At 42.3% G+C, this 19,322-nt stretch overlaps 1 protein-coding gene across 2 annotated transcripts in view; it reads right to left on the bottom strand.

The window, feature by feature from the left end:
* LOC132762992 (connector enhancer of kinase suppressor of ras 2-like) overlaps positions 1-19,322 on the bottom strand; it is a 433,687-nt gene that overhangs the window by 174,026 nt on the left and 240,339 nt on the right. For both annotated transcript variants that reach the window (XM_060756293.2, XM_060756292.2), the window contains exon 8: positions 16,689-16,757. In XM_060756293.2, the coding sequence (XP_060612276.2) occupies positions 16,689-16,757 (69 nt within the window). The remainder of the gene's footprint in view (positions 1-16,688; positions 16,758-19,322) is intronic.

Raw genomic sequence — 19,322 nt, 5'->3', positions numbered from 1 at the left:
ATGACCGACAAGGGATGTCCCGCTATTATCACTGCGGCGTATATATATATATATTGGTTACATATATTAACAACTTTATAGACCATTTGTGGCCAGAAATAGAAATTACGGAATTCCCACCAAACGTTGCTTCTTTCTCTCCAACAGAAACAGAGGTTCGATCGTTATGGAAACAATAAAATATCAGTGGCAATCCCCAAAAGCTCAAATATTTTCCCCCAAAGATAATGATGAACTGCTCTAATTTTATATATCCCTTTTAAAAAAAACACACACACAGAATTATTGCTTTTAATTATCTGTTCTGGTGAAGTATCTGTGTATTTCACCGGAGGATTACCGAACAGCAGCTACAGGATAATTACAAAATGAATCCTCGCTATTGTAATAGGACCTGTTAATTTGGGGATGCGGGGAGACGGAAGAGGGATTTCCCAGCATATTGTAGAACAATATTGGTGCAATTTCTTCAAGGTGTTTAATTACCGATAAAACATCGTTTTATTTGACTTTACGGAAAACTCCACGGAGAGGGACTGAACTTCTAAATTACTGCGAGCCATAACCATTATTGGAAATTAAAAAAACAAAACCCACAAGGGCCATATTTGTGTATGTGTGTGTGTCCCTCACAACGTATTGTGTGTGTCAGAACTGCTTTGTGGTGCTTGAGATCTCTTTGTTCTCCTGAATAAACATCTCATCATCTCGCCAAATGCAATGCTTAAATAGCATTCTGAAATGGCTCTTAAACCAATAGCCTGAACTGATGAATGGAGCAGAGCATCGAAAACGTTGTTTTCCTCGTTTAATTCTCTCCACACAGACACACAAACACATCATGGAGGATTTCCAGAGGTCTCTTTTGAAATTTCATGAGTGCATATTGGGAGAAACTTGCACGATATTTCAGCAAACCACACAATTTACTTTTGGTTCTGTTTGAAAGTAACAGCACAGAAAAGCAGGCTTTGGGTTTCCTTACTGGTGCCTGGGAAGCATCTACACTGCAGAATGGATGCACTGTTGAAGGCTTTCATGACCAGAATCACTGTGTTGTTGTGTGTTTTCTGGGCTGTATGGCCATGTTCCAGAAGCATTCTCTCCTGACGTTTTGCCTGTATCTATGGCAGGCATCTTCAGAGGTTGTGAGGTTGCGTGCCATAGATGCAGGCAAAACATCAGGAAATAATGCTTCTGGAACATAGCCTGGAAAATACACAACAACCCAGAATGGATGCAGTTTGACACCACTTAAATCTCAATGTCTCATTGTGATGGATTCATGGGAGCTACAAGGTCTTCTGCCTTCTCTGCCCAAGAGTGCTGGTGTCTCACCAATGGACAACCCCCATGATTCCATAGCATTGAGCCCTGGTAGATAAACTGCAGTCTGTTGTAGATCAGACTGAGGCTCCTGAGGCTGATTCGTTCATTGATGATTTAGAGAGGGCTGTGGGATTGTCTGTGGAATTTCCTGGGGCTCGAGGTGATGAAGATTCAAGTCAGAGGAATGATGCTTCTCTCTGTGAGAAATCTGATATGAAAAGTACAGGGCTTCAAGGGCTGCAACAGGAATGCAACATTAGATAAGGAGTTGAGTGAAGAGTTAAATGATACAGAAGGCTCTCAGAGCATCGAAAACATTGTTTTCCTCGTTGAATTCTCTCCACAAAGACACACAAACACATCACGGAGGATTTCCAGAGGTCTCCTTTGAAATTTCATGAGTGGATATTGTTAGAAACTTGCGCTATAGTTCAGCAAACCACACAATTTACTTTTGGTTCTGTTTGAGAGTAACAGCACAGAAAAGCAGGCTTTGGGTTTCCTTACTGGTGCCCGGGAAGCATCTACACTGCAGAATGGATGCACTGTTGAAGGCTTTCATGACCATAATCACTGTGTTGTTGTGTGTTTTCTGGGCTGTATGACCATGTTCCAGAAGCATTCTCTCCTGACGTTTTACCTGCATCTATGGCAGGCATCTTCAGAGGTTGTGAGTTTGCGTGCCATAGATGCAGGCAAAACATCAGGAAATAATGCTTCTGGAACACAGCCACACAGCCTGGAAAATATACAACAACCCAGAATGGATGCAGTTTGACACCACTTAAATCTCAATGTCTCATTGTGATGGATTCATGGGAGCTACAAGGTCTTCTGCCTTCTCTGCCCAAGAGTGCTGGAATCTCACCAATGTTCAACCTCCATGATTCCATAGCATTGAGCCCTGGTAGATAAACTGCAGTCTGTTGTAGATCAGACTGAGGCTCCTGAGGCTGATTGGCTCATTGATTATTTCGAGAGGGTTGTGGGATTGTCTGTGGAATTTCCTGGGACTCAAAGTGATTCAAGATTCAAGTCAGGGGAATGATGGTTCTCTCTGTGATAAATCTGACTTGTAAAGTACAGGGCTTCAAGGTCAGTCAGAGGAGCTAGAAACTGCAACATTAGATAAGGAGTTGGGTGAAGAGTTAAGTGATACAGAAGGCTCTCAGGGGAAATCAGACCTGTAGCTGGGGGGGGGGGGGGGGGTTGGGATTCAACCCCCTCTCGAAATTTTTCAGGTTAAAAAAAAACACAGGTTTACTCATGAATTTTAACTGGTTAACCAAATCCCCATGCTGTCTATGAGATGCAAAAAATTAAGAGTCTCTCCAGAATTGCAAGCACGATTTCAAGTAAATATTGACAATTTATTCACACTATCATTACTTGCAGCAATAGCTGATTTAATGAAGCAACCAAGTGGGGGTGGTGGTGTTGAATCCTCTCATTAAGGAAGCCAGACTTGGTGGAGGTGGTTGACAGGGGAGGATCTACAGGCTACTGAAGGCTGCTCTACCCCCTGCTGTGCTCTTTGATTCAGTGTTAGCTAGGAGGCAGGTTTCAACCCCCCCCCAACACAAAAAAAATTTCAACCCCCCCCCCCCCCCCAAATTTTCAACACTCCCCGGAATTTTTTTGTGGCTACAGCCCTGGGGGAAATGATATGACTTCATGGGTGCCTAGTAATTAGATAAAGGTAAAGGTTTTCCCCTGACATTAAGTCCAGTCGTGTCCAACTCTGGGGGTTGGTGCTCATCTCTATTTCTAAGCCAAAGAGCCAGCATTGTCATAGACACCGTTACCTTCCCATCAGAGTAATACCTATTGATCTACTCATATTTGCACATTTTCGAACTGCTAGGTTGGCAGGAGCTAGGGCTGACAGTGGAATCTCACACCACTCCTCGGATTTGAACCTGCGACCATTCGGTCAACAAGTTCAGCAGCTCAGCAGTTTAACCCACTGCACCACCAGGGGCTGTAATTAGCAAGGTTTAGTCAGGCAACGTAGCATTCAAGTGAGAAGCTAGGCCTGAATTCTTCGGTTCTTGTTTCAAGTCAAGCCTTGGTTTTGGATTCAAGTTTAGTAGGAGTTTCTATGTTCCTGTTTTTGGGGTTCCTGTTCAAGTATACCTTTTGCTTGTGGACTTAAGCTGTTCTTGTGACTTTGGGTTATTCATGGACTGTATTACCTTTGACTCTGTAGGAAGCATTTGGATTCCTGTTGGATCATCACCTATTGCTAAACCTTTTTGGGTTATACATCTACTTTCTTTATTCCTGATTTTCCCTATATTTTTGTGTGTGTTTCTACAATAAACTGTTTGCTTATTTTCTGGACTCTTGTGTTGTGTTGTGATTATAGGTATTCCCAGGCCTGGAGTGCAACAGGGTCAAACCGCATTAATTAAACCATGTAGATGCACCCCACAAAAAACCTGGCCATGATCCTGCATCAGAGGCTATGATGCAAAAACCTTACAATGATATTATTCGTATACAGATAGATTCTGACTCATGAGATGCATCTGCAGTATAGAATTAAAGTACTTTCATTCCACTTTAACTGCTCTGGCTCAATGCAATGGGATCATTGGAGCTATAGTTTTACCAGGTCTTTAGCTTTCTCTTCCAATGGTGCCTCATCAAACTACAAATCCCATGATTCCATAACATTGAGCCAGGGCAAGTGCAGTGTTGTCAAACTGCTTTATTTCTACAGTGTGAATGCACTGTGATGCACCCTACATCACAGTGGCTCAGCAAACGCACACTTACTGTCTTATTAACATTAATATAACTCACAAATAGTTTATGAGGTGATTTCTTTTAACCTAGTGAGTCTCCTCGGTAATAAATTAATCTTCGGTGTATTTTGGCACTATCTTTTTATCTCCCTGCATTTAAGCTCGCCATCAACAAAGTCTCATTTTCTTAATATTTAATCAAGTATCGGAGAACTGGCTCTAATTTTCAAGCTCTGTATTTTTAAAAAGTTAAAATCTGGGAATCTCTGAGGCTTCACCCGCGACTTCATTCTGACGAATGCTACATAATTAATGTCCTGAAGATAAATGGCTCGGAGGAGAAACCTTAATGAGGGAACCATTAAAATACTAAGAATAAACGCGAGAGCAGCTTGCCCTGAATGTCAGCAGGCTCTGATGGCAAACTCTGAGGATGTAATCACTGGTATTGCTCAGGTATTATAGCTGGGCAAAATGTAGAGACATTATATCATGGAAGACTGGTCCTTCTTGAAAAGGCTGTTGAAACGTTGGCTGACAACCAGCATTACGACCCTTCATTTTAAAGAGCCAAGTATTTTCTAGGGGCCCCTTAAATTGGGACTAACCAGCTCCCCAGGTTAGAATCAGATGAAAAATCCTTCTGAAGATGCATCTACACCAATGGTTCCCAACCTTTTTTTGACCAGGGACCACTTGACCAGGGGCCACTTTAACCAGGGACCAGGGACCACTTTGACCAGGGACCACTTAACCAGGGACCACTTGACCAGGGACCACTTGGTCAGGGACCACTTGGCCAGGGACCATTTGACCAGGGATCACTTGACCAGGGACCACTCAACCAGGGACCACTCGGCCAGGACCACTTAACCGGGGACCACTTGACTAGAGACCACTTTGACCAGGGACCAATTTGGCCAGGACCACTTAACCAGGGACCACTTGACTAGAGACCACTTTGACCAGGGACCAATTTGGCTAGGCATCACTTGACCAGGGACCACTCTGACTAGGGACCACTCTGACCAGGGACCACTCAGCCAGGACCACTTGACCAGAGACCACTTTGACCAGGGACCAATTTGGCCAGGCACCACTTGACCAGGGACCACTCTGACCAAGGAACACTCTGACCAGGGAACACTCTGACCAGGGACCACTTGACCAGGGATCACTTAACCGGTGACTACTTGACCAGGGACAACTTGACCAGGGACCACTTTGACCAGGGACCACTCTCCAATATTAGTACCAAAAGGTTTACGAATCAGTTTTGGTCAACTTTAGATTTGGTTTTGTTATTTAGGATGCTGATTCAGAAAATTGTATTGGATAGACCACATCAGTTCTAGTTTCTGTTACAGAACACATGCCATCCAGTAGTTACCAACCGCTAACCCACAGAAAACCATATTTAATAATCTAGATCTGATGTGATAGTAGTAATCTTTTGTGGGTGGTCACCCTCTCCCCTCCCAACATCCTTGTTGCCTCAACGTTATAAGAGGGTTTTGCAAGACCGATTGCTCTCGTTGCTGCATTGTTTTGAGTCAACGGTGTAGTAATGGTGAGGCTGCAGACCATATTTTTGTTCTTGTGGACCACTGGTGGTCCACAGATCACAGGTTGGGAGCCACTGATCTACACTATAGCGTTAATGTTATTGGACACCACTTGAAACACCATGGCTTAAGGCTATGGAATCCCAGGATTTGTAGTCTGGCAAATCCTGGGATTCCATAGCACTAAGCTGTGGCAGTTCAAGTGGTGTCTAATGATATGAACTCTATAGTGTAGATACTCAACATGAGTATGAACATGGAAGAGTCAATCTTTGGAAGGAGTCTCTGCACCTCTAGCCTAGAACAATACTCTATTTCCAGAACTTTACTACTGTATATAATGAGATTTGAAAATCCATGGATTCCTGGAATCAAACTTTAGCAGATATTGGGGGCACTGTATTCAAAATGTCTATTATAAGCCAGTGTAGATGAGGTCTTAGAAACTACCTCAAGCTTTGAAAGAAATCTATCAATATCACAGAAACACAACACAAACCAAGACCTGGAAAGCTTTCTTAGGAGTCATTGACTAATTCAATGAGCAGAATTAGTCATCGCCTGTTACCTCATATACAAAGAATTGAACCAAAGAAAACTTACATGCAAGAAAACTTACATGCTTTGATTTCTCCAAGAAGTACAAACCTTCACCAAAATAAAATGCATTGAAATATAAGTTGACTCCAGATTCATACTTAGACTCCATGTTCACATTTACTGAGGAGAAAGGCAGGATGGTGATGATGGATGGATCTCCACCGCGCTATATCCCAGGATCTGATCCCAGATTATTTGCTTTGAACTGGATTATATGAGTCTACACTGCGAGATAATCTGGAATCAGATCCTGGGATATAGAGTAGTATAGATCCAGTCGATGATGATGATGATGATATAAAGTGATAGAAATGATCTCAAGTTCCACCAAAATCCATGTAGGAATACACAGCTAAAGCACTCCTAAGAGATCACCATCTAACTTCTGTTGAAACACCTTCAAAAGAGTAGAGTTTGCCAGACTCTTACAATAAAGAAGTTTAGGTTTTGTAATAGTTGTGGTGTTGATTCTGAAGGAAAAGAAAATAAGTTTGATCCAACATCCTTTCTCATGTCGACTAGAGAAAGGCCAAGTGGCAAAAAATGGTTGGTAGACAGAAATACAATTTTGGGAATATACTTTTTCAGAAAAACAAAACAAACAACTTCTCAAGCCTCCAGTAGTTGTTTGTTATATATGTAATTGTTTACTGTATTGTACATGTGTATTGGTTTGCGATTTTACCTAACCTCTTTGTTGTGGGAGGGGGATGCAGACCACGTGATCAGGTCTGGACATGTTCAGGACTGAGATTCCTTTTTAGATCAGTGTTTGCTTTAGACTTCAATGGAGATAGAAGCTATTACACTCTTAGAGAGAATAGAAGCTATTAGACTCTTAGGCCCCTTCCACACAGCTGAACAAAATCCCATATTATCTGCTTTGAACTGGAATGTATGGCAGTATGGATTGAGATAACCCAGTTCAAAGCAGATACAGTGGAATTTTCTGCCTTGATCTTCTGACTTCTGATGATATGACTGTGTGAAAGGGCCCCTAGAGAAAGGGGAAGCCATCTGTATGCTTTCAGAAGTTAGTGTGTGTTTGTGTCAACAGCAGCGAGTACAGGTTAGACTTCATCATAGGAACAGTATGCTATACAAAAGCCATTAGGCTCCATTGAACTATGGACTATTGCTTCTAAGGAAGATGCCCCATTTTACCTACACAGAGAAACTACTTAAAATCCTATTGTAACTGGATTCATAAGCAAAGTGTGTGTATGCTGTATACATGAAGTTTTCTGAGTAAACCAACTCTGTTACTTTTAAAGTAACGGGAGACCCGGGAAAGCTTTTGCACAATTAAAACTTCTGCTCCAGCTGTGTCCGTACCTTGGGAAGTCTAATCTGGCCATGGGAGTCCATGCTCTTGTTACATCCCAAATAGATTACTGCAATGCGCTCTACATTGAAGACTGTTCGGAAACTTCAACTAGTCCAAGAGGTGGCAGCCAGACTACTTACTGGAGTGACATACTGGGAGCATACCACCCTCCTATTATGTCAGCTCCACTGGCTGCCTGTCCAGTTCTGAGTGCTGGTCTTGACCTATAAAGCCCTATATGGTTCTGGCCCAGCTTACCTGTTGAAACGTATCTCCCCTTATGTCCCACCTCAAAATTTACAATTTTCCTGGGAGGCCCTGCTTTCGATCCCACCTTCGTCGCAAATGTGCTTGGTGAGGACGAGTGACAGGGCCTTCTCGGTGGTGGCCCCATGCCTGTGGAACTCGCTCCCCAGCGAAATTAGGTCAACTCCTTCTCTCCTTTCCTTCAGGAAAAACTTGAAGATGTGGCTAAGAGACCAGGCATTCGGATAGCAGGGTGACAATAAAAATGATGACAATGCAATGGAAAACGGACTGTGGACTGGCTTCGGATTAAGTTGTTGACTTAATCCAAACTATTTGTACTATTTTAAATGATTTTTAAATCTAATTTATTGTTTTTTATTATGTAGCTGTTGTTTTATCTGTTGTACATATGGGGCATCAAATTGTTGTCGGCTGTAAGCTGGCCTGAGTCCCCCTTCGGGGGTAGAAAAAGTATAAATATTTGAAATAAATAATTAAATAAATAAATACATAAACCTGTTTATTTTTTCTCTTGAAAGCATGTTTAAAGGCAAATATATTTAAGGGAGAGGAGATTTTCTTTGGGAAACTTCAAAGAACATTTCTGAGACTCTGCTGAATACGTTTTTGTGCATTGGCATGCCTTTGTCCCTAGCAGTTCAAAGACATATCTAGGTTAATCAGTTTAACAGCTGAGAGACTTAGTTAACTTGCATGATTACTGGTGAACATCATTTTTCAGAAGCTTGTGACTTCTAACAAGGTTATGTCTTTCCAGTGGCCAGGTTATGCATCCCATTTCCCAAACGGTTATGGAGATTCACATTTTCCGAAAAACAACAATCCCTTACTTTGAGTGAACAAGAAACAGGCTTCTTAGGGAAATCTAGGTAAGACGCTTAAGAGTGACTAGAATGAGAATCAGAAGAAAGAATCAAGGATCTCCAGAAAGGAATACATGCCTCGTGTCAAGCTTTTAAGGCTGGAAAGAGATGACAGCCTTTAAAGGAGATGAGAGCAGTTTTGGGGCAGATTTGCTTCCCATTCTGTAGGTGCAAACATCTTTTGCAAAAAAAGAAACTTGCAAAAACTTCAGCTCTCCGAGGAAAAAGAATCCTGTCGCCTGTCTCCAGCTTGTGAAATCTCAGCAGCTCCAGAGACAGCTCAGCTTGGTAGGATGCCTGTTACAGAGAGGATCAGCAGTTTCTATGTCTACGCATGCCTTCAGACAGCATATTTGTGCGTTTTCCTTACCAAGATAAATAGCAGTAGCGAAGAGGAGATGGAAAAGAGGGGAAAGAGCAAAAAACAGTCGGTAAAATGAGGAAATGAGGTGAAGGTAGAAGACAAAGGATGGCCAGCATTTCTAAAATTGGAATAACTGGGGACAAGAGGCCAAAGCTGAGGTTAGTTGGAGGAAGAAGAAAGATAAAAAATACTAAAAAAGAAGAATCAACAGAACTGGAGCAGAAGGATGTGGAGGACAGATAAATAGCCCAGTTAGGGATGCATTTGGGACCTGAAGTCCTAAAGGAAGAGACAACAAGGGGCAATTGTAGCCCTATGATAACTGCCATAGCTTCATCCTATGGAATTCTGGGGTTTTGTAGTTTATAGATGAGTACATACAGCCCTCCACATTTGTGGGTTTGACACTGACACATCTGATTATTTGTGGATTTGGATAATACGTTCTCTCTTTGAGCGTCAAGGTCCCCCAGTGCAACTTCTACCAGATGTTGACCACAGACACGTGTTGGAGAACCTAGAGTTTCATAGAGAGGACACTTCTGTATGAATCCCTAGGTCATCCAGTGTGATTCTACAATCAACATTCAGCAGAAGTTCACCACAGAACCATATTGGAGGACCCAGATTTCTAGAGAATTGTTTTCTGAGGCCTATCTATCTATAGAGAAAGAGAGAGAGAGAAACCTCAACTTAAGAGTATCCCACCGTAAGAGCATTTTGAGTTAAGATCTGTCAATTGGACTTGGTTTTGCTTTGACATATGAGCATTGTGCCAGAGGGAGCACTAGTGCAAGAATACAGGGCTTTAGGACTTCTAGGGAGAAGACTCCATGCCTCATGCTCTTGTCCGCTTTAGGAACTTTAGGTGAGCTGATTTTGTATGGTTTTAATTCCTGGTTTTAATTCCTGATTTTGTATGGTTTTAATTCTCTTCATGTTTGGCTTCATGAAGAGAAAGAGGGAAAGAGAGCAAAAGAGGGAGGGAATGAGGACAGGAGGAAGAAAAGAATGCTTCTGCCTCTTCATTTTGTGCTTCCTTGCCACAACTTTGTGCTTCTACCATTTTAAAGTTGATCTTTCTTATTTATTGTTCAATCTGAATGTGCATTTATACACTATTGGTTATTTATAAAATATATTTTCTTATTTAAAGACACGTAACAAATTGGGGGGGGGGGGGTCGGGGAGGTGGAACCAATCAATAAAATTTCAATGGGAAAAGTTGTCTTGAGATAAGAGTGATTTGATTTAAGATCTGTCATGGAACAAATTAAACTCTTAACTCAAAGTTTGTGTGTGTGTATGTGTATATGTGTGTGTGTGTGTGTGTGTGTGTGTGCGTGTGTGTGTGTGTGTATTTCCCTCTCCCTCTCTCTATGTATATATAAATATATTCATGTATGCAATTATTTTATTTGTAGTTTTTCACTTTTATAGGAATCCTAAGTGGAATTATAGGGCTATGACAGTGTCTGTGAACAGGTCCAAGAACCTGGAGGAGAAGGGAGCAGCACCATGAATCACTATGACGTAGCCTATTACATCCATTGGGTTGTTGTTATGAATTATAAATAAGCTTAGAGCTTCATTCAATAGACTATCAATCAAGCTTGGTCTTCAACCCCCAGGGTGATCCTTGGAGTCTATTGCCAGAAAGGTCTCTCTCAGTCTCAGTCCTCACCTGAAGATAAGAAAACCAACCCAGCCCACTTGTCCCAGGCTTGCAGAGATGATGTATGCCAGGAGACCGAAACACTCAAAATGCAGCATTTAACTCTAACTGTACGGCCACATTTCCCATATAAGAGCCCATTAAGTGGTGGGTGACAAGGTAATCTAATTTACTAATGGAAATATTGATGCTTATAAGGAACATATCGACCCAGTCTGCCTCATGAGAGAAGATCCATTAAAACAAGGGGTCTGGAGGCTGGGAAGGGAGGGAAGGAAACAGCCACTTGGATGATCGTTCCTTCTCCACCAAAATTGGCCAAGCATGTAATGTCCCTTCCTTGGTAGTGAACCCAAAACAGGCCTAAGGAGATAATAATTAAAACGTGTACCCCTGAAAGGTCATGGAATGGTGTTGCCAATCTGTTTCGGAAAAGGACAGAGTAGTCTGAGAATGAATACCGGCTAAATATTGCTTGTAAGCTGCCCTGGAATTGTGGGTTAGAAATATTAAAATGCATACATACACAACCTAGCAGTTCGAAAACATGCAAATGTGAGTAGATCAATAGGTACCGCTCCGGCGGGAAGGTAACGGCGCTCCATGCAGTCATGCCGGCCACATGACCTTGGAGGTGTCTACGGACAACGCTGGCTCTTCGGCTTAGAAATGGAGATGAGCACCACACCCCAGAGTCAGACATGACTGGACTTAATGTCAGGGGACAACCTTTACCTTTACTACATACAGATTCATGAATATATCACATTGGGCTCCTTATTTCTAATGCCCATAAATCCATCTGTTCCTAGACATGGCTCCAGCTTCCTATTTACTTTCCAAATGCAAACATTTGAACAATTCATACAAAAACTGGAACCTTTATTTTCAATGAGCTTGGGTACCCAGGTTATTTGAAAAAGTCATTTTTTTAATTGCACAAAATGCATAAGGTTGTGGATTAACTACAACTGAAATCACGTCAAGTTAATCCCTGAGAAACTCCATTAGTACTTAAAGTTTGTTACGTTGGGCAAGTTTGCTCTAGAGTCATCAACGATGGGGTTCAGTATGCACTCTGCCTGTAGGGTAAACTACAACTTCCACTATGGTGAGTCAGTCCTCTCATACCCGACCAGTAAGTTGAAGTCATGGGGATTTTGTGTGCCAAGTTTAGACCAGGTCCATCATCGATGAAGGTCAGTTTCTCTGGCTGTGGGTGAACTACAACTCCCAGAAAGGAAAGTCAGTTTCTCTGGCTGTGGGTGAACTACAACTCCTAGAAAGGAAGGTCAGTTTCTCTGGCTGTGGGTGAACTACAACTCCCAGAAAGAAAAGTCAGTTTCTCTGGCTGTGGGTGAACTACAACTCCCAGAAAGGAAGGTCAGTTTCTCTGGCTTTCAGTGAACTACAACCCCCAGAAAGGAAGGTCAGTTTCTCTGGCTGTGGATGAACTACAACTCCCAGAAAGGAAAGTCAGTTTCTCTGGCTGTGGGTGAACTACAACTCCCAGAAAGGAAGGTCAGTTTCTCTGGCTTTCAGTGAACTACAACCCCCAGAAAGGAAGGTCAGTTTCTCTGGCTGTGGATGAACTACAACTTCCAGAAAGGAAGGTCCATTTCTCTGGCTTTGGGTGAAATACAACTCCCAGAAAGGAAGGTCAGTTCCCCCCAAACCCCTCCAGTAATCAAATTATATGGCTTTGTAGACTCATATAATCCAGTTCAAAGCAGATAATGTGGATTATAAGGCAGTGTAGATGAAGCCAAATACAAAGGAGAAGACAGAGACGCATGCTACGCAGGTTGAATGAAAAGTAATGCCTCCACCTTCGTTACTTGGGTTTGGATGGGAATATTTTAATAAATCAAATGCAGAAATAATCCTTAGAATGTGCTCTTTAACTACCACTATTCGCTCTTCCACATAATCACCAGACTATTGGATAAATTTCTGCCAACAATGAACAAGTTTTCTGAAGCCATCATGGAAGAAGTCGACACTCTGTTTCCACAACCAACTCCTCACAGTTCTCTAAACGTCTTCATAAGAAGCATAATGATGTCCCCGCAGATCTTCTTTCATTATTGGGAACAGATGGGGAGTCAGACGGTGCTAAATTTGGACTGTATGGAGGATGTCGTATGGTGGTGAGATCCAGTCTCTGAAGTTTCAAGTCTGTGCGCTTTCATTTCAGGCATCAGCATCCTGGGTACCCATCGTGCACAGATCTTCCAATAGCCAAGCAAAGCAATAATGTGACCCACATGTTCTTGTGAAATGCCGATTATGCTTGAAATTTCTTTGTGGTGATACAACGATCGTCCTGAATCAATCTGTCAACCTTTTGCTTGTGAAACTCAGTGGTTGCTGTCACAGGACATCCAACTTTTTGTTTGTTGCACAAGTCAGATATTCCCACTTCAACATCTTTTAACTTACTCGCCCAACGACGCACAGTACTCACATCAACACAATCACCATAAACAGCTTGCATTCTCTGATTAATCTCCTTTGGGGTGACACCTTCTCCTGTTAAGAATTCAATTACTGCACGCTGCTTAAGTCGCATTAAGTCTGCGCAGGGTTCCATACTTTGCACTTTGACAGCACAACCATTCAATGCTAAGGCTTCCCACCAAAATGGAAATGTAGAGGAGAGTCTACTGAACAAGCCAGTACCTGCCGCATACCAGTACTGCCATCTGTTGAGGAGTTATGAAGGTAAAGGCATTACTTTTCATTCAACCCTCGTATTCCTTGTTTGGTGAATACTGACATCATTTCAGATGCCAAAGTCATTTGCCATGTTGGGTTGCTGTTGTTTTCTTCTCCACTTTGCTTCCAACTGTGCCGAAACAGTTGTGTTCATGTTATATCAGAGTAAGATGACCAGTCATGTCTCTCACAGCTTGTTTTGTGTAAATCTAATAGCCTAATATATTTAGGACAAAATTATGAAGACCTTGACGTTCCTGGGTTGTCAATTTAAGCAGAACAAAAGTTGTGTTACTGCACCACAAAAGGGAGCAAGAGAGAGAGAGGCAAGCAACACGCAGGACATCTCATTATTAAACGTGATGAAAGAGATGTGTTAATGTCAAAGTAGACAATTAAGAACAAATCTGTCATTTCTGAGAAAGTGTCCCAGGCATTCTAATTTACAGTTAGCACATTTCTGCACAGTTGATCATGATTTAATTAGCAAAGCCGCTCTTGGACTCTCGAAACTCATGTTGACCAAGAGCCTTTCATTTTCCTACAGACTTCTTGCACCTACATAAATAAGCACTTATATAACTAATTAGAAACTAGTGTATTGGATAATTCCTTAATGAAAAGGGGAGAAAGGGTCTGGAGGCAGTTTGGGAAGAAAAGTTGAAAAATTACAAACAAGAGAGTCTGACTGTGACATGGCTACATTGGGTAGAACTTCAGCAAACTTTGGCTCAAGACCTTTTGAAAAGTATTTTCACCTGCATCTGAAAAATAGAATTTCTGTATGTCTACACCATATATGATATGGCCAGGGTGATTCCCAACACCCATGCCTGGGTGTTGGGAATCAGCCTGTGCTTGTGTTCCAGGATGGCCATGATGCTTCTGATGTGGACAATGATGTGGGCAAAGATGTGAGAAATGATGAGGGAAATGATGGTGCCGAGGCTGAGGTGCAAGATGGAGATGGTTTGGTCAATGATTTTCTTGCAGACAATGACAGAGAGGCCCCATTGCAAAGGGCAGTTTCACATTAGAATATTCCTTCTGGCCATAGGGATTATGGTTTACTCCCTCTCTCTGTGAGCTCTCAAGATTTGGGTTTGGAAAACAATCTGACACCTGGAAATTTTAATGAGCAGACAGAAAGGGAGTTGAAAAACAGGTGGCTGGACAACAAACTCAACAAACTGACAACAAACTCAAGGTTTACGTCGCTCCGAAAGGCTTCGTCAGGTAAGAGTCAAGGGTGGGGGAAAATGAAACCAGTTTCTGGGTTTTGGGATATAAGGTTTGCTTCAAGGGAAAACCTGTTAGAACAGGCATCATTTGGAAATCAAGTTCATGTGTCGTGGAAATCCTGTTTAAGGAGTCTTGTTTTTGTGGATACTTCTAGCCTTTTGGTGTTGATTAGCAGCGTTTGGATTGTCTTTGCATCCTGTTGATTCCTATCTGGATAAATATTGCCTTGGATTGCTTTTAGATCTTTTGTGGACATTGTTTTGAGTTACTGCATTTTATTGACCTTTTACTGTTTGTAACTTTCCTATTTTCTTACAAGCATTTCTTTCTACTGGCTACTTTACTAAGCTTCAATAAAAAGGATTTATTTCTTCACTCAACGTGTGGCATGTTTTAAAATCAGAGGGCTTTTTCCTGTCCTGGAGTGCAACACTGGGTTACATCCAGATTGGACTATTGCAATGCGCTCTACTTGGGGCTGCTCTTGAAGACGGCCTGGAAATTACAACTGGAACAACGGGCGGCAGTCAGGATCCTTACTGGAGCAAACTATAGGGAGTATACAACGCTGCTATTAAAACAGCTTTATTGGTTGCTGATAAGATGCTGAGCCAAATTCAATGTGCAAGTGATGACCTATAAAGCCCTAAATGGTTTGGGCCCTGCCTATCTTTGCGATTGCATCTCCATCTATGAACCAGCATGAACTCTAAGATCCTCTGGGGAGGCCCTCCTCTTGCTCCCACCTCTGTCACAAGCACGGTTGGTGGGGATGAGAGAGAGGGCCTTCTCAGTGGTAGCTCCCCGCCTCTGGAACGCCCTTCCAAGGGAAATAAGACAGGCCCCATCCCTCCTCTCTTTTCGTAAGAGTTTGAAGACTTGATGGTTTCAACAAATCTTTGAGAATGCCCAGTGCTAGCTCAGCCCAGACACTGTCTGGACACGACCTCGCCCCCTATATATTACCCTGGTAATTCTTCTAACAGGCCCCTGGAAATAGCCCATCCCCACTTTTGTTGCTTACCTATTACTTACCTAAATGCCGGTGCCATCTTATTTCAATTTGGATCAGTCTTGACCCAGCCTTTTTAATTGTCCTGACCCATTCCCTTTCCATGCCCTAACAAATAGACATGAAGAGCAGGGAGGATTTTTTATTTCAATATTGATGTGTTGTTGGGTAATTACATGCTTATGTTGCTATTACAGTTATTTTTTGTGCATGTTGTGATTCTGTATGTTTTGATGTTGCTTGGAAACTGCCCTGAGTCCCCCCAGGGAGATAGAGCGGTATATAAAAAATAAACAACAACAACAACAACAACAATAATAATAATTTTTATTATTATTATTAGAAATAAAACAAGATGAGTCCACAGCAGACAAGATCACTCTGCTGGCTGTTGTATTGGATCATACTGCTGACTGTTGTTTTAGATCACATTGCTGACTATTGTTTTGGATCACACTGCTGACTGTTGTTTTGGATCACACTTCCCAATTGTCTAGGACTATTATTATTATTATTATTATTATTATTATTATTATTACAACACCAGGCATGGGCAAACCTATCGGCTGTTAGGAATTGTGGGAGTTGGAGTCCAAAACACCTGGAGGGCCAAAGTTTGCCTATGCCTGGTCTACACTGTGGCAATGGAGAGAGCTAAAGATGTTGTAAAACCACAACTCCTATGATTCCCTAGCATGAGCCACAGCATTAAAGTGGTGCCAAACTGTTGTGTAGATGTACCGTCAGTTTACAAAAGGTTATGCAACCAACTTCATTCTCCTAGGGGACACCTACTCTGATCATTTCAGTCCATTTCAAACCAATGGTGATTAAACAAACCACAAAGCACTGATATGCATTAAGGACTTTCGTATGCATTTGCTGTCTAGACACTGCAGTCTGAAGTTAGTTTTCCACTGCATCAAATGGTTAGTGTAGCTGGCAAACATGATATTATCTGCAGAGTACTCACCACAGTTTGATGGTTGACTTGGATCACTTCGTCCCCTGCATGGATTTTCTTGCACTGGTCTGCTGGAGACTAAATGCAAGAGAAAGAGAGGAAAAGGAAGCTTGACAACATGAAGAACCAAAGAAGTTATTATTCAGGTTCCATCACTGTACCATTAAACAGTGGCAAGCATCCTTCTGATTGAATACTGAGTCACTCTTGTGTGGTCCATCAAGACATGACAATCTCAAGCCACTGGGTTTTCTAGGGAGGAGTTGAGTGAAGCAGTCATTAATCACCAGGCACAGTGATGGTATCAAACTCATTAAGCTAATTTAGTAATATAAATTAAAAAACAGAAAGAGCTGTTGCATAGTTTACAAAAATTCAAGATAGCTATTGAGATTTCCAGAACTTACATTCACTAGCTAGACTGTGGTGTCTTCAAAGAATGGTGAGAATATAAATTTCTACAGTGTTGAAGATCATAATCACTATTAGGCTTATGCATTTCAGCTGAACCATGATTTTTTTCTGCTGGTCAAATTTCAGGATACCCCTGAATCCATGTTCACACGCCTCCCAAAAGTGGGCGGGTAGTTGGATAGCTATTTTCAGTCCACAGCTGAAAAATGTGGCTAGATCTAGCTTATTGGTGGCAATGGGGAGGGTGCTCCCTGAGCTCCCCTTTCCATCATTTTTAGGGCTATCAGGATGAAAATTACCAAACTTGGAGGAAACATCTGCCATTGTTAGTCCACCAAGTTTCATAACTTCTATTCTGATTGGTCCAACAGGAAGGGCTCCCAGGGAAATCCCGTTTCAGCCAGAAAAAACATGGCGGCTGAGCCTTTACCATTACTGTCAGCCAAAGAAGCCGAATTGACCAAAGGGAACCAACCAAACCAAATCCATGGCCATGCCTAATCACTATCCCTTCTGCCATTTTGTTGGTCCTGCATCAATATGTCACAAGTACCACCTGCCAGCAGTAAAGAATTGGTGGGATCATAAACCCACAAAGGTCGTGGAAAATGAACATGCAAAAATACTGTGGGACTTTTGAATCCAGAATGATAAAGTTTTGGAACACAATACACCAGACATCACAATTGTGGAAAAGAAAAAAGTCTGGATTATTGATGTCGCCATTCCAGATGACAGTCACAATGAGGAAAAACAACAGGAAAAGCTCAGCCGCTATCAAGACCTCAAAATCGAACTGCAAAGGCTCTGGCATAAACCAGTACAGGTGGTCCCAGAGGTCATTGGCACACTGGGTGCCATGCCAAAAGATCTCAGCTGGCATTTGGAAACAATAAACATTGACAAAATCACGATCTGTCCACTGCAAAAGGCCACTTTACTTGGATCTGCGTGCATCATTCGAAAATACGTCACACAGTCCTAGATGCTTGGGAAGTGTTCGACTTGTGATTCTGTGATACGAAATCCAGCATATAGATCTTGTTTGCTGCGATATACTGTGCTTTTGTGTCATTATTATTATTATTATTATTATTATTATTATTATTATTATATATTTCAGCTACAGACCTATCCAGCTACCTACCCGTTTTTGGGAGACACATGCACATGGATACGGGGGTCTACCAGTATCCAGCTAGCAGAAATGGATTGAGGTTCAGCCAAAATGCACAAGCCTAGTAATTTGTTAAGGTTGTTGCATGGGGGGCATAGCCAATCCTACTCCTGTTTCCAACTGCCAGTATCTTAAAACTTGTGCGTCAGCTGCGCCCGTACCTTGGGAAGTCTGATTTGGCCACAGTAGTCCACACTCTGGTTACATCCTGTATAGACTACTGCAACACGCTCTACGTGGGGCTACATTTGAAGACTGTTCGGAAGCTTCAAATGGTCCAACAGGTGGCAACCAGGTTATTAACAGGAGCGGCACTCAGGGAGCGCACAACTCCTCTGTTGCGCCAGCTCCACTGGCTGCCAGTTTGCTACCGGGCACAAGTCAAAGTGCTGGCTTTGGCCTTTAAAGCCCTAAACAGTTCTGGCCCAGCTTACCTGTCCGAATGCATCTCTACCTATGAACCATCTAGGTCTCTAAGTTCATCTGGGGAGGCTTTGCTCTTGGTCCCACCTCCTTCGCAGATGCGACTGGCAGGAATGAGAGACAGGGCCTTCTCAGCAGTGGCCCCTCAGCTATGGAATGCCTTCCCTAGGGATATCAGATCGGCCCCCTCCTTCCTAACATTTCGGAAAAGAGTTAAAACCTGGCTCTTTGAACATGCATTCGCAGATGCAATGTCACAGGCTAATTTAGATCCACGGAACGACTGGATGATGCGACTGGAAAATGATTTTAGTAATGAGACACTGAAGACTTGTGTTTTATTGTTTTTATATGGTCTATACTATATGTTGGAGCCCTGGTGCAGTGGGTTAAAGTGCTGAACTTGTTGACCAAAAGGTTACAGGTTCGATTCTGGGTAGCGGCGTGAGCTTCCACTGTCAGCCCTAGCTTCTGTCAACCTACCAGTTCAAAAACATGCAAATGTGAGTAGATCAATAGGTACCGCTCCAGTGGGAAGGTAACGGTGCTCCATGCAATCATGCCGGCCACATGATTCTTGGAGGTATCTATGGATAATGCTGGCTCTTCAGGTTAGTAATGGAGATAAG

Source organism: Anolis sagrei, chromosome 10 (assembly GCF_037176765.1).
Source record: "Anolis sagrei isolate rAnoSag1 chromosome 10, rAnoSag1.mat, whole genome shotgun sequence".
Taxonomy (NCBI): domain Eukaryota; kingdom Metazoa; phylum Chordata; class Lepidosauria; order Squamata; family Dactyloidae; genus Anolis; species Anolis sagrei.
The sequence above is the reverse complement of the archived record's forward strand: the minus strand, read 5'-3'. Positions and strand labels throughout refer to the sequence as shown.